The 14,124-nt window shown below is 40.8% G+C and overlaps 1 protein-coding gene across 2 annotated transcripts in view; it reads right to left on the bottom strand.

Moving 5' to 3' along the window:
- The window catches only part of LOC125676171 (uncharacterized), a 38,330-nt gene continuing 24,206 nt past the window's right edge, over positions 1-14,124 (bottom strand). For both annotated transcript variants that reach the window (XR_008800390.1, XM_056155973.1), the window contains exon 2: positions 1-806. Coding sequence is in view for 1 of the 2 variants with exons in the window: in XM_056155973.1 (XP_056011948.1) it covers positions 156-803 (648 nt within the window). In the remaining variant the exon portion in view is untranslated. The remainder of the gene's footprint in view (positions 807-14,124) is intronic.

Raw genomic sequence — 14,124 nt, forward strand, 5'->3', positions numbered from 1 at the left:
TTTTTTTTTTTTTTTTTTTTTTTTACAAAAGCAATAAAAAAAAAATCAACTAAGTTAAGCATAAAGTAGGTAAAGAATTCCTTTCTATTACCCAGTCATATCAAGAATTTACAACAATGGTTTCATAAAAATTCTTTGTCATATTGTCCCTGAAATTAGTCATTCCAAATGTCTTCCTCCACTCTCTCTACACATTCTCCATCCTTCTGGTATTTTCTTACTACTCTGACTGTTCTCTGGTGGCGACCTGTGTCCGTCTGGGTGCTTACATCCAACCTTGTGACGCGATCTCTACAGCAGGGACAATGATGCAGAACCAAGGGCGCCTCCTGGTCCTGTTCATCATCTAACGCTCTCGATCCTTTGTCCTCGGGTTTGTCTGGTACCTTGTTAACTAGCTCGTCTGCCTTTCGCTTAACACCAAGGATACTTGGCGAAGTCTTCTTTCTGATAATTCTGCCCATTTCCAGTTCTGTCTCATAAAGAAGATCACCAGGATCCTCTTGCCATTCAGAATCACAGTCATCATTTTCCATAACTACAGTTGACGAGCTCTGTGGGACATTTCTTTCTCCATCTGACAGACTAGAAGTATTGGAGTGTAATCTCTTCTGGTGCCTGATAAGAAGCGAATGTTTGGCAAATGCTTTGTTGCACTGGTTACATTCAAAACGTCGTTTTTTCATGTCATCAGTGGCACATGCTAAGAGATGTTCTCGCCATTCCTCTTGTGAAGGGAGACGACGAAGGCAAATGGAACATAGAAGGCCAGGCTTTCTAGGGGTTATTTTCGTCAAAGGCATAATCTGAAATGGAAACAAAGAACATTGCTTACTAAGCACAATATACTCATTATACAGTATAATCAAACTGATAATCAGAGTGCCATTTAGATTGCCTGCGACTTGTGTATAAAAGCTCCATCTCATTAAGATTTGTGTTAGTTGATAAATCTAAACCATCAGCCGGTTCAATATCTAATTCTTTTGAACTAGCACCGATTCCATTTGCCTCACTGTTTAAAACTTCTGGATCTTCAATTACTGCTTCTTCTGATTGACCGGGTTCATCGTCCTGTGTATCTGTTTCTAAACTAAGTTTCTGAGACCCATAGTGTCTTAACCTGTCCATGTGTATTACCATGGTTTTCTTTTCACCAACTTTCTGTACCTTATACGTTAGATTTGTATGTTTTTCACCAATAACGTAAGGGCCATACCAAAAGTTCATTAGTTTCGGAGATTTTCCAATACTTCTCTGTGGAATAAATACCAACACCTTATCACCGATTTCAAATTGCTTTTCAGTCGCATTTCTATCATGGTATCTTTTCTGTCGTAACATTGACTGATTGGTGAATAGTCGTGTATTTCGATGAGCCTCTTCCATGGTATCTCGTAACTTCCATGCATATTCATGTACATTAGTCCTTTCACGATCTACAGGAAGCTCATACATAAGATCTAAAGGGGTTGACACTTCCCTTCCCAGCATAAGCATGTTAGGGGTGTATCCTGTGCTCTCATGTACCGCAGACCGATAGGCCATCAACACATATGGTAAATGTTCGTCCCAGTCGTGTTGATGATCTGAAACATTTGCAGTTAACATAGTGGCCAAAGTCTTGTTAAAGCGTTCGACCATTCCATCCGATTTCGGGTGGAAGGCCGTAGTTCTAGTTTTGTGAATACCAAGAAGGTTGCACAGTTCTTTAAATAAACGGCTTTCATATTGTCTACCTTGATCACTATGTACTACCTCTGGCACACCAAACCTGGTAATGAATTGTTCAACAATCATTTTCACCACGGTTAGAGCTTCCATATTTTTAAGCGGATAGGCCTCTGTCCACTTCGTAAAGTAGTCTGAAACTACAAGAATGTATTTATGGCCATCATTGGTTTCCGGTAAGGGTCCCATTATATCCGTCGCCACTCTTTCCATAGGACGTCCTGTTTGATCAAGCTGCATAAATGATTTTCCTGCAGCACGGTTCTTTCTTTTTCTGCACTGTGAGCAACCTAATACATAGCTTCTTACATCATGCTGTAGCCCAGTCCAGTAGAAGCGTTCTCTGACTCTTTCCAGAGTCTTGCTCACTCCAAGATGTCCAGATGTGCGGGCATCATGACACTGTTGTAAAATATTTCTCCGTTCTGAAAAGGGGACAATAACCTGGTGATATGTCTTTTTATCACCTATCCACTTTCTGCACAAAAGACCACCTTTGATTTCTAAATGGTTCCACTGGGAGCAAAGGGTTTTGACTACCTTGCTTTCGTGCTTGATCTTGGAAGATTCTGGACGCTCTTCATTCTCTACCCAGCTTTTTATCTTTGATAAATCCTCATCCTCGTCTTGAAGACCTTGTAAGAGAACCGGCGTTGTTGATACAACATTCACTTCGTGGTCTATCCCTAAAATCTGGGGTTCAATATTGGTCGATGACGGGTTTTCCTCCGAGTATTCGGAAACCCGCATTGGTGACATGGATGTCTACTTAGACTATCAGCATTATTATGCTTTGTACCAGGTCTGTGTCTTATATCTAAGTCATACGTACCGAGAAACTCTATCCATCTTGCTACCTGGCCCTGGGGGTCTTTAAAATTGAACAACCATTTCAGAGCACTATGGTCTGTTCTAACAACAACTTTATGCCCATAGAGGTAATGCCGGTAATGTTTGCAAGCAAACACCACTGCCAAGAGTTCTTTTCTAGTAACACAATAACGTCTTTCTGACTTAGACAACGTCCTGCTAGCGTATGCTATAACTTTTTCTCGTCCTTCTACTTCTTGCGACAAGACTGCGCCAAGCCCAGTCTGACTGGCATCAGTATCTACGATAAACGGTAAATCGAAGTTAGGGTGAGAGAGTATTGGTGCATTGACCAAATGAAATCTGAGTTTTTCGAATGCAATTTGGCACTCATCAGTCCATCTAAATTCTTTCCCTTTCTCGGTGAGTTTGAACAACGGTTTGGCTATAGTAGAAAAACCACCAATAAATCTACGGTAATAGCCACATAACACTACAAATGATCGTACCTCGGTGATATTTAAGGGAATGGGCCAGTTTGCAATGGCTGAGATCTTTTGAGGGTCAGTCTGGATGCCTTCTCCAGATACTCTATACCCCAGGAACAACACCTCCTTCTTAAATAAAGAACACTTCTTTGCTTTCAATCTAAGACCTGCCTCCTCAAGTTTCTTAAATACTTGTTCTAAATTGTGTAGTGTATCCTCAAAAGTTCGCCCAAACACAATAATGTCATCAATATATACTAAGCATATCTTGTAGTTTAAGCCAGCTAGCACTGTCTCCATAAGTCTTTCAAATGTCGCCGGACTATTGCAGAGTCCAAAAGGCATCACTGTGAACTGGTACAATCCGTTTCTTGTTACAAAGGCAGTCTTTGGCTTATCACTTTCCTCCATCTCGACCTGCCAGTAGCCGGAATGCAAATCTAAGGTACAAAACAACGTTGCCCCTTGCAAACGGTCCAAGGAATCGTCGATTCTGGGTAAGGGGTACGCATCCTTAACGGTTTTACTATTCAAGGACCGGTAGTCCACACAAAACCTTTTTGTACCATCCTTTTTTTCTACAAGTACCACACCAGCAGCCCATGGACCAGAGGAGGGCTCCACAATTCCTTTCTCAATCATATTCTCTACCTCTTGGTCCACAAAATCAGCAGCATGATGTGGTAACCTACGTGGAGGTTGTTTAGTAGGATACGCATTTTCTGTGTTTATTCTATGTTTGATGACAGAAGTTCTCCCAAAGTCATCCTTTGATTTAGAAAATAAATGCTGAAAACGAAGGAGAATTTTCTTTGTTTTCCTTGCCTCATCAGAATTCAAATCCTTGATGGCCTCCGCATAGAGCTCTTTGAGATGTTCTGGAATATGCCCGACTTCGCAGTCAGTGGTGTCTAACTTATCTTTACTGCCAACAACTCGTGTAATAGCCGACGTGGTACCTACCACTGTGTTTTTGTAAACAATTTGCGGATTGCCAGTTAAATTCATTAACCTTACCATGACGTTTTCTCTAGGTTCGATCAACGATCTCGCAACCAGAGCTTTACCGGTTTTCTGAAACTTTTCACATGCCTCAATTACTAATGGTCCTTGGCAATCAATATTGGCAGGAGCAAGTAACTGTCCAGGACATATCATTTCACTCCTTGGTGGAATTGATATTGTCTCCTTCAGGCTAACTCTGAAACAACCTAAGTGACCCTCAAGTTGAAGCTCATGTTCAGTTCCTCTAACATACATTTTTCCTGAAGATACATCCACCAAACATTTGTTTTGTTTCAGGAAATCTAAACCCAAGATACTGTCTGTACTGATGTCTGCTACAACTGCCTCAAAAGTAAACTCATGATTTCCCAACATAAAGTGGAACGTGCACTTACCCTGCACTTGCAATGGCGTTCCATCAGCTAGTACGACTTTCTGAGTCACGGGTATCAGATCAACACTTTTAGTCCTAAGTATGTTCTCAAAAAGTTTACCTGACATAATCGTCAGAGTAGCACCCGTATCCACCAACAAAGAACAAGATACTCTATTTACAGTGGCCTTTAAAAATAACCCGGACTGAATATCAACTCGTGTCTGAGTAACTGAACCCATACTCGAATTCGTATTCTTTGGTTTATACTCTGGCGTCTCTTTTTGTTCTACTGCTTCCTTTGGACATGGTGTAAGTGCATTACTCTTTGTAGAACCGCCCTCTATTTTCCTTTTAACGTAACAGTCTTTAGCTCTGTGACCTCGCTTACCACAGTTATGACACTTATACGGGAACTTTGTTTGGTTGTAACTTTGTACTGAACTCGATTCCTCTGCTTTCAGTTGTCTACTGGGCTCTCTTTGTTCTGACAAAGTAGCTATTTTGTTCTCAAGGTCTCGTAGTGACGACCGTAGCTCATCCCGTAAATGTTTTAAATCTTCCCGTACCTTTACATCTGCTTCTGATGGCCTATCCAATTCACCATGTGCTGTTCTTGCAAAACCAACATCATGTCTTCTCTGGCGTTCAGCTCTGCAAAAGGCTTCAATCTCCACGGCAAGTCGAACTGCATCGTTTAAAGATTTAGGACGGGACTGTTGGATTCTTAGGCGCATATCAAAGTCGGTTAAGGCGTCAACGAACTGGTCCTTAGCAATCATCTCTGTGACCTCACGTGGTGCTGTCGGATACGCTAAATGTGTTAGTCGTCGTATACTTTCCCCTAGTTCAGGCAACGTCTCCTTCGGCTTCTGGTGCTTTTCCTTTAACATGGCTCTGTAAAGTTCCGTCTGATTTGTCGGCGCAAACCTTGCCTCTAAAGCTTCACACAGATCTCTATATGCACAAACATGATCTGTTTTCATGTTCCCAAGCACCGTTTGTGCTTGGCCTCTTAAAGATGCAGCCAGGTACAAGCCCTTTTGTCCATCATTCCACATATTGATGCTACTACATGCCTCAAAATGAGCCTTGTAATCAATCCAGGACCCAGTACCATCAAATGTTGCAGGCTTAATGACAGTTTTACCTAAAGTATCACTGGGAACAGAACTACCACTGCCTTCATTCACTGGTAACGCTGCGCCGACTGGCGTACTCGGTACAGCAGGCCTCCGATCTCTTTCTCTTGTAAGACTCCAGGTAACACTTGTGGGTGTTGACATTGAGCTTACACTTAAAGTACTCCAGTGTACTTGCGGAGTTGAGATTCGAGGTGTATAGGTATATTCTGATTCACCCTTTGACACCCCAGAGTACATTGGCTTTGGTGTAGTATACACATTACTTCTTCCCCAAATACCGTTGTTTCCAGGAACATGGAAATCACAACCTTGGTTCTGAGTTTCCCCACATCCACATGTAAACTCTTTCATTTTACTTGCTCTCGTGGTGGTAAAGTTTATATCAGCTTTACCCATCAACTCCTCTATGCTGTCCTCGCAAGTCTTTTGTTCCAAGTCTACACCAGAATCAGATACAAGCGAGGGTTTAACATTTACCGTGCTTGTCGTAGACCTTAACTTTTCTAAGTTTTCCCTTAATTGTCGTCGTCGAACGTCAATTTCATCAAGATCCGCCCAGAGTTCTGATTCATGGTCACCCATCGTTATTTCTTTATATACTTTATACATATACCAAGTGACAAAACAACAATATCCAAGACTCTACTATGCTAACTCTGTCGTAAACGTATGTAACACAGTGCACTCAGCACTTGGTACCCTGTATTTGAACCTGGTCCCCCAAAACCCAGTGAAGGATACAATCTACTCAGTTAAATCAACTTTATATTGTAAATATAACAATCAAATATTCCCTATCCCTTGAACCAGCTGCCACCAAAATGTAACGTGTTTCCTAAGGGTTCATTTCAAAGGATAAAGGGATCTCGTGAACTGTAAATATATATACTTGTATGGAATTTTCCTCGGGCTCTACTTGGGCCAAAAATTAAATACATAGAATCACTATCATTTACAATGATTATTCTGATTTACTGGGATACTTGTCCCGGGTTCTGTTTTTCTTAAAAATACACTGGGACACAAGCCGAGGTTCTCTTCACACGGTTCTGCAGAGATGGCTGAGCACTTTGCACCTGATTCCGAAACTAAGTTCCTATTGCTTGCGAGTACTCGGTGCCTCACCCTTATTCAGGATTACTACACCTTGCATCTCACCACAATTCCTTAGTTTGACTTTCACTAGTGGCTTATATTTCTACCCTAACCTTTCAAACTCTTTTCACTCTTAATTCTTTAATAGTTTACCTTCTAATTCAGGCTTACTTCCACCAACAGCGGGCTGCTTACGAATGATGAATGCTGCCTCTGCAGCCTCTTATATAGCAAAGGGTTATACCCATTCAAATAGGGGTACACAGGATCTCGGACTATTCCATTAGTCTGAGTCACTTCAGTGTTTGGAAGGTATAGGCCCATTGTATAGTTCATTACTCATTACAGTACTTTAGAGTACGCTAGTAAAATTTCAATATTTAATGTAATTCAATTGTTTATTTGTATGTATACCACTTAAATAAAGATGATTATAAAATAATAGTGCAATATTTGTCAAAAGTATTTGGTATTTTAGCGATATTTTGACCAGAAAACATTAAATGTATTGAAGATTTACGGCATCCCGATCCCGATTATTAGTAGTTTGTTTTGAAAAAGTATTAAATTTGATCGGGATCGGAATCAAACGGTAAACTTTAACCTACAATAATTCCTAAAATAATGAAAATAAATACAATATATTTAAGATATACATTTATTAGGTTAACTAAAGTAAGAACACCTACGAACAGCAGTTAAATTGCATTAAATTATGAAATTTAATAGCGTACTCTAAAGTACTCTGTTTAGTAGGACCGCTATTACCAGTTATTAATTTTTTAAACAAAAAAATATCTATGATCCTTATCAAATTTTGAGTAGTATATATATATATATATATATATATATATATATATATATATATATATCCAAATTGTGTTTTTAAAAAATTACAGTGTCCGGTATAAAATATTAAAAGTATATACTATAAAACTGTTCTGCTATATCCATACTAGAGTTTAGGTCCAAAGTACTTTTAGAGTAAAATGAATTATTTTATTAAATATATAGCGTAAAACTATATGGGATCCGGGTTGGAATAAGTCCTCACTTCCCCTTGCTTGTCGTCAGATGCGACTAAATGGGGGTTATGACTAGATGGTATCCCTCAAAAGCAGGTGACCCACGAGTTACTTCCCACTGATCATAGATAGAAAGATAAGTCGTACGTCGAATAATTTCGTAAAGAAATGTGTTTACGATAAAGAAGGCAAAGAAAATTGTTGGGATTTTTTTTACTAATTAAGATTACTAATTAAACCCTAATTAGCTGAACTATTAAAAATGTAAGAAATAAATAAAGCAATGAACGTAATATGGAGAGAAATACGATTTGATAGAAAGTATACAGAGTATTATTTAATTAACATAATTAATCAAACCCTAATTCTCTCAGATGTTAAAAACAGTAAGAAATTTGATATAAAAACCTGTAAGGGGCGAGATCAACAGATTGATTTCGGATAAAAATCTAAATTCAAATAGTTAGGGGGAGGAGGGGGGGGTGTTAAAACTTCTGTAAGTTTCTCTCATCCGACATCGATTACACATTAGTCGAAAAAGGAGAAAGACAAGTGACTGTTAAAACTACATGACGATATTACATTTTAATGAACATTTGATAGTTTTAATCTACACTTTCATTTGTGAATAAACAGAAGATAGGGTATACAGAGTTATTTATACTCGTTTGTTCTTACTTGTTAATCGATTATAGTTTAAACACTCATCATATCTAGTTTAGGGGGTCGTTGTGGGGGCGGATAGGGAGGGGGGGGGAACGTAAAAACTATGTGAATTTAGTTTTTTTGTCAGACATTGAACTTTCGATCTCGCCCCTAGGAAGTAGATAAAACAGCGAATGCAACATGGAAAAAAATAATATTTAATAAGAAGTCTTATTAAAAGCAAAACTGATGATATCTAGCGGTGGTCAAAGTAACATATCTTTAGAAATTATTTTTGAAAGTACAGAAGGGTATTTTTGATCAAAAGTTAATCATAGAAATTATTTTAATTACCCCCCCCCCCTCATTCAGTACACAAAATCAACTCAAAACTTTCATTCAACATTATAACTCACTAAAAAGACCATTCCTCAAAACCTGCTTTTGGATATCGAGTTAATTATTAAGACCAAACTAACTCAAGATCCAGGGCGATATAAACACCTACTTTTGAGGGATACCAGATAAGCTTTGCCACCCAGCGAGGCCTATGCTAGCCCTGCCTTTCAGGGATATCAAGTTACTTAATAAGGCTCAACTAGCCCAGGTTCCCGGGAGATCTAAACACCTACTTTTGAGGGATACCAGATAAGCTTTGCCACCCAGCGAGCCCTATGCTAGACCTGCCTTTCAGGGATACCGAGTTAATTATCAAGGCTCAACTAGCCCGGGTAACCGGGCGATCTAAACACCTACTTTTGAGGGATACCAGATAAGCTTTACCACCCAGCGAGCCCTATGCTAGACCTGCCTTTCAGGGATACCAAGTCAATTATCAAGGCTCAACTAGCCCGGGTAACCGGGCGATCTAAACACCTACTTTTGAGGGATACCAGATAAGCTTTACCACCCAGCGAGACCTATGCTAGACCTGCCTTTCAGGGATACCAAGTTAATTATCAAGGCTCAACTAGCCCGGGTAACCGGGCGATCTAAACACCTACTTTTGAGGGATACCAGATAAGCTTTACCACCCAGCGAGACCTATGCTAGACCTGCCTTTCAAGGATACCAAGTTAATTATCAAGGCTCAACTAGCCCGGGTTCCTGGGCCCTAAAATCACCTACTTTTGAGGGATACCAGATAAGCTTTACCACCCAGCGAGCCCTATGCTAGACCTGCCTTTCAGGGATACCGAGTTAATTATCAAGGCTCAACTAGCCCGGGTTCCCGGGCCCTAAAGTCACCTACTTTTGAGGGATACCAGATAAGCTTTACCACCCAGCGAGCCCTATGCTAGACCTGCCTTTCAGGGATACCGAGTTAATTATCAAGGCTCAAATAGCCCGGGTAACCAGGCCTTAAAGTCACCTACTTTTGAGGGATACCAGATAAGCTTTACCACCCAGCGAGACCTATGCTAGACCTGCCTTTCAGGGATACCGAGTTAATTATCAAGGCTCAACTAGCCCGGGTAACCAGGCCTTAAAGTCACCTACTTTTGAGGGATACCAGATAAGCTTTACCACCCAGTGAGCCCTATGCTAGACCTGCCTTTCAGGGATACCAAGTTAATTATCAAGGCTCAACTAGCCCGGGTAACCGGGAGATCTAAACACCTACTTTTGAGGGATACCAGATAAGCTTTACCACCCAGTGAGACCTATGCTAGACCTGCCTTTCAGGGATACCAAGTTAATTATCAAGGAACAACTAGCCCGGGTTCCTGAGCCCTAAAATCACCTACTTTTGAGGGATACCAGATAAGCTTTACCACCCAGCGAGCCCTATGCTAGACTTGCCTTTCAGGGATACCGAGTTAATTATCAAGGCTCAACTAGCCCGGGTTCCTGGGCCCTAAAGTCACCTACTTTTGAGGGATACCAGATAAGCTTTACCACCCAGCGAGCCCTATGCTAGACCTGCCTTTCAGGGATACCAAGTTTATTAATAGGGCTTAACTAGCCCGGGTTCCCGGGCGATCTAAACACCTACTTTTGAGGGATACCAGATAAGCTTTGCCACCCAGCGAGCCCTATGGCAAACCTGCCTTTCAGGGATACTGAGTTAATCAGCAACGCATAACGACGAGTGTAGTACGATTTGTAGGCTACGGTACTAATCTGCCTTTTAAGGATAGTATTTTTAATTTCCTATACAAAGATCGATTCATAAGATCTGCCTTTTAGAGATACGGAGTTAGTAATCCTTGGACAGCTAAGCCAATTCCTATGGTGTTTTGCTAAGCTGCCTTTGGGGACTATTGTGCACAAATGAAGCTATTACAATAACGTATTTCGCGCCTAGCATAGTTATTACTATGGAACTAAGATGTATAATACTAGTAAATGAGAAACACTTCGTACTGTAATGGAAATGACGCTACACTGTGATGATAAAAAAATCTCCATGGGCATCCTTAAACGTTATGAAATAATCACCATGTTACATTGACTAGATCAAATTAAAACAACATTTAGTACGGAATTTTGATTTTTGATAGACTGATTAAGCTCATCAGCTATGATAGTTTGTAAATGAATGTGTGCACATATTATATTGGGTGTTAGTTGTTACTGTTTTTCTTTCTCTCGCTCTCTTGTCTCTCTACCTCCTCCCACCTTTCCTCTCACTCACTCTCGGTCTAATCTATCTCTCCCTACTCAATGCCTCCATGCCTGTCTTTCCCTTTCTCTCTTGCCCCTCTCTCTCCCCACCCTTCCTCCTCCTCTCTCTCCATGTCTCCTGTCTTCTTCCTCCTCTCTCTGTACAACCCTTTCCCTCTCTCCCTTCACTCTCTACCCTCTCCTCTTTATCTCTCTCTCTCATTATCACCTCTTTATCTCTCTATTCATCCCTCTCTCTCTCCCTTTCTTTTTCTCCCCCTCTCTCTCCGACTGCAGTATAAAAGAAAGGCTCCTCATTTATTTTGATTTTGCAGTTTAATCAATAAATCCACTGAGTGAAGGTAAGATAATAATATTTTTATCTGTATTCAAATATATACTCAAGATATATCATCATATTTTGGGCAAAAGCATGTATCATTGCATTGAGAGAGCTTGAGACATTGCAACTACATGTATATGTAATCAGAATTGTTACTGATATACCAACATTACCATAAAAAGAAATGATTTATTATAAATCTTGGGTGAAAAATCTAATTGAGAGTTACGCGTATAATTGATCCTTCTTTTCTGCAATATCACATTCCTTGTAAGTATAAACAGCATTGATAGGTGGGTCAAAGGTCAAGTGATGATGTAACAATATAAGCCATTAGCGCTATAACGTAAAATGTCAATGACGTAGGATTAGGATGGACTCAATCGGATCACGCGCTCGCCTTTTTCCGTAACCGGTAAAAAGACTCGGACGTGGATCGGCGCAAGAATTGCATCAAATTGATGCATTTCTTCGCCGGAAGCGCGCCTGTGGATTAGGTTAAAAGGCCAAAACCGAATCCTTGTATAATGTATTATTTATATTTTCACCAGAGATTCAGTTTTGGTATCATTAACGTCTTATTCACTCCAATACATAAACATAAAAGTAAAAAATAATAGTGGTAGAATACCTTAGACATGTATGATATCTTAAATGCATTTGAAAGCTCGCGATTCATATTGTAACGTACGCCTGTGACGTCATAGTTGCATTTCTGTACACATGGTAATAGACTATGATGGCGTCGATCCACATATGAGGTTCATTTGCGGTTGCGGAAATAGCCGAGTAGTTACGATTGGGATGAACTAGGTCGGGTATGATATGAAATGGTACCCTGTTGACCTCGCTTCTCTTGCAAATCAGCGGGGAACCAGTTTAGGGTATGATATAAAAATACAAGAGACCTGTGACGTCAAGTCGGATATGACGTAACAATAGAAGTTGGGAGCGCTATGTTGTAATGATAACGCAGAAAAAATTGAGAAAGCCAAGAGCGTATGACGTAGCAATGACAAGGGAAAAATCGATCAAGTCGGCGTAGTATTTAAAGGTGTTAATAATAAGTGTGCCAGTGGTACCATGTATGTATAGGAGGTGATATAGGTGATTGTATGGGTGGTGGTATGTGGTGTATACCACCCATACACTATCAACTACAACCTATACACCTATACACCACATACTATTACACTGCCCATACTCCACATACCACCACCCATACTACAAAATACCATTACACCTATATCACATATTACTGCAATTGTTACGTCATTGTGTTCTCTGCTATTTCAATTTTTTTAACGTTATTTTCCCGACGTAAAGCTAATAACTCCCATTGTTACGTCATGCTCGACTTAACGTCATATCGCTCTTCAAACTTCCGCCAGAGTTCGTTTGCTCACAAACCAAATTCTTCCAGTTAGGCATTATGGGATAGCGATTGTATACTGTGTGACGTCACTGTAGAATGACGAAAAAAGAACCATAATGTCAAACGTAAATAGTTCAAATCAAGAACGTAAACAACAAGTTTATTACTTTACACTATAATTTGAACAGTCTCCCTTCTCTTTAATGATTTTTTGATCATTTTATATTTAAAATAAAATCCATACTTTTATATATATGCTCTTAATGTCAATATTTTCAAGCTTTAACTACGAACTACTTCTTTAGTGTTATTTGCCCGCGTGATAATCGCGGACTCACAATATACAAATCTGTATATTGTACTGCGTCACATAGGAGATGTCTATACATAGGTGACGCAGTGAGGCCTCGACGGGGAGTTTGTACGCTTTTGCATTCCTACGTCATACCGCTCCCGGCTTCCATTGTTACGTCATACCCGACCTAGGTCTAGTCTCGTTCAACCAGACACTCGGCTGTCTCGGCAAATCTGCAACGAAAATCTCTGCTCGTCGGAGATTTCTGGAGACAGCCGAGCGTCTGGTTGCACGAGACTACCTTAGGTCCTAAACTGGTTCCCTACTGATTGGTGCTTCACACGAGAGAAGCGAGATCAACAGGGTACCAGTTTACCTAGGTCCCAACCCAATCGGAACGCCTCGAATGTCTCGTGCACTCGACATAGTGCGCCATTCTCTACCCAGTGTTCTGTGCGCTACTTTTAAAGGGAAAGGAAACGAGAATAATTGTTTATATCATGTGATTATATTATCACGTGATTCCAAACGTTGACAGAGGTATAAGCGACGCTTGCGTAACGCCACCTCTGGTAAGAGAAGCTTGCGTAACGCCCCCTTTGTTGAGAGAATGATAGTGCGCGAGACATTCAAGGAATTCCGATTGGGTCTCAACCTAAACTGGTTCCCCGATGATTGGTGCTACACCAATGGTTGCTATACATAAGAAAAACCCTACTCCGACATGACCCTTTTAAGAGGGTGACCCCAAACTATTGTGAGACCATTTAAGAACCTGCCCTTATAGGGGTCGTCCGAAGACCCTTCGTGGGGTCCAGGATTAAAAACTGGGGTCCCTAGGTATTTCCGGTACCGAGATATGAGCCCTCAAAGAGAGCCCCCTTGGCCGATTTCGACCCTTTTTGCAAGTTTTGGGGCTCGAGAATGGGTGGGGCTAGGGGACCCAAATTTGGGGAGGGGCCTTCGTGATGAGCGCCTTGGAGCCCCATGGAACTTATTTGCCCCAGTGGGGCCAAAGTGGGTGACACCCTTTACTGGAGGACTTGTAGGTCTGGGGTCGATGGGGCTAGAGGACCCCTATTTGGGATGGGGCCTAAAAGGGGTCCGTTCTCGGTCGCTTTGGGACAAATCGGCCCTTTTGGAGTCAGGGGTCCTTAAAAGTGGGGCCAACATTTTTTGAATTCCGA

This window comes from Ostrea edulis, chromosome 2 (genome assembly GCF_947568905.1).
Source record: "Ostrea edulis chromosome 2, xbOstEdul1.1, whole genome shotgun sequence".
Lineage (NCBI taxonomy): Eukaryota > Metazoa > Mollusca > Bivalvia > Ostreida > Ostreidae > Ostrea > Ostrea edulis.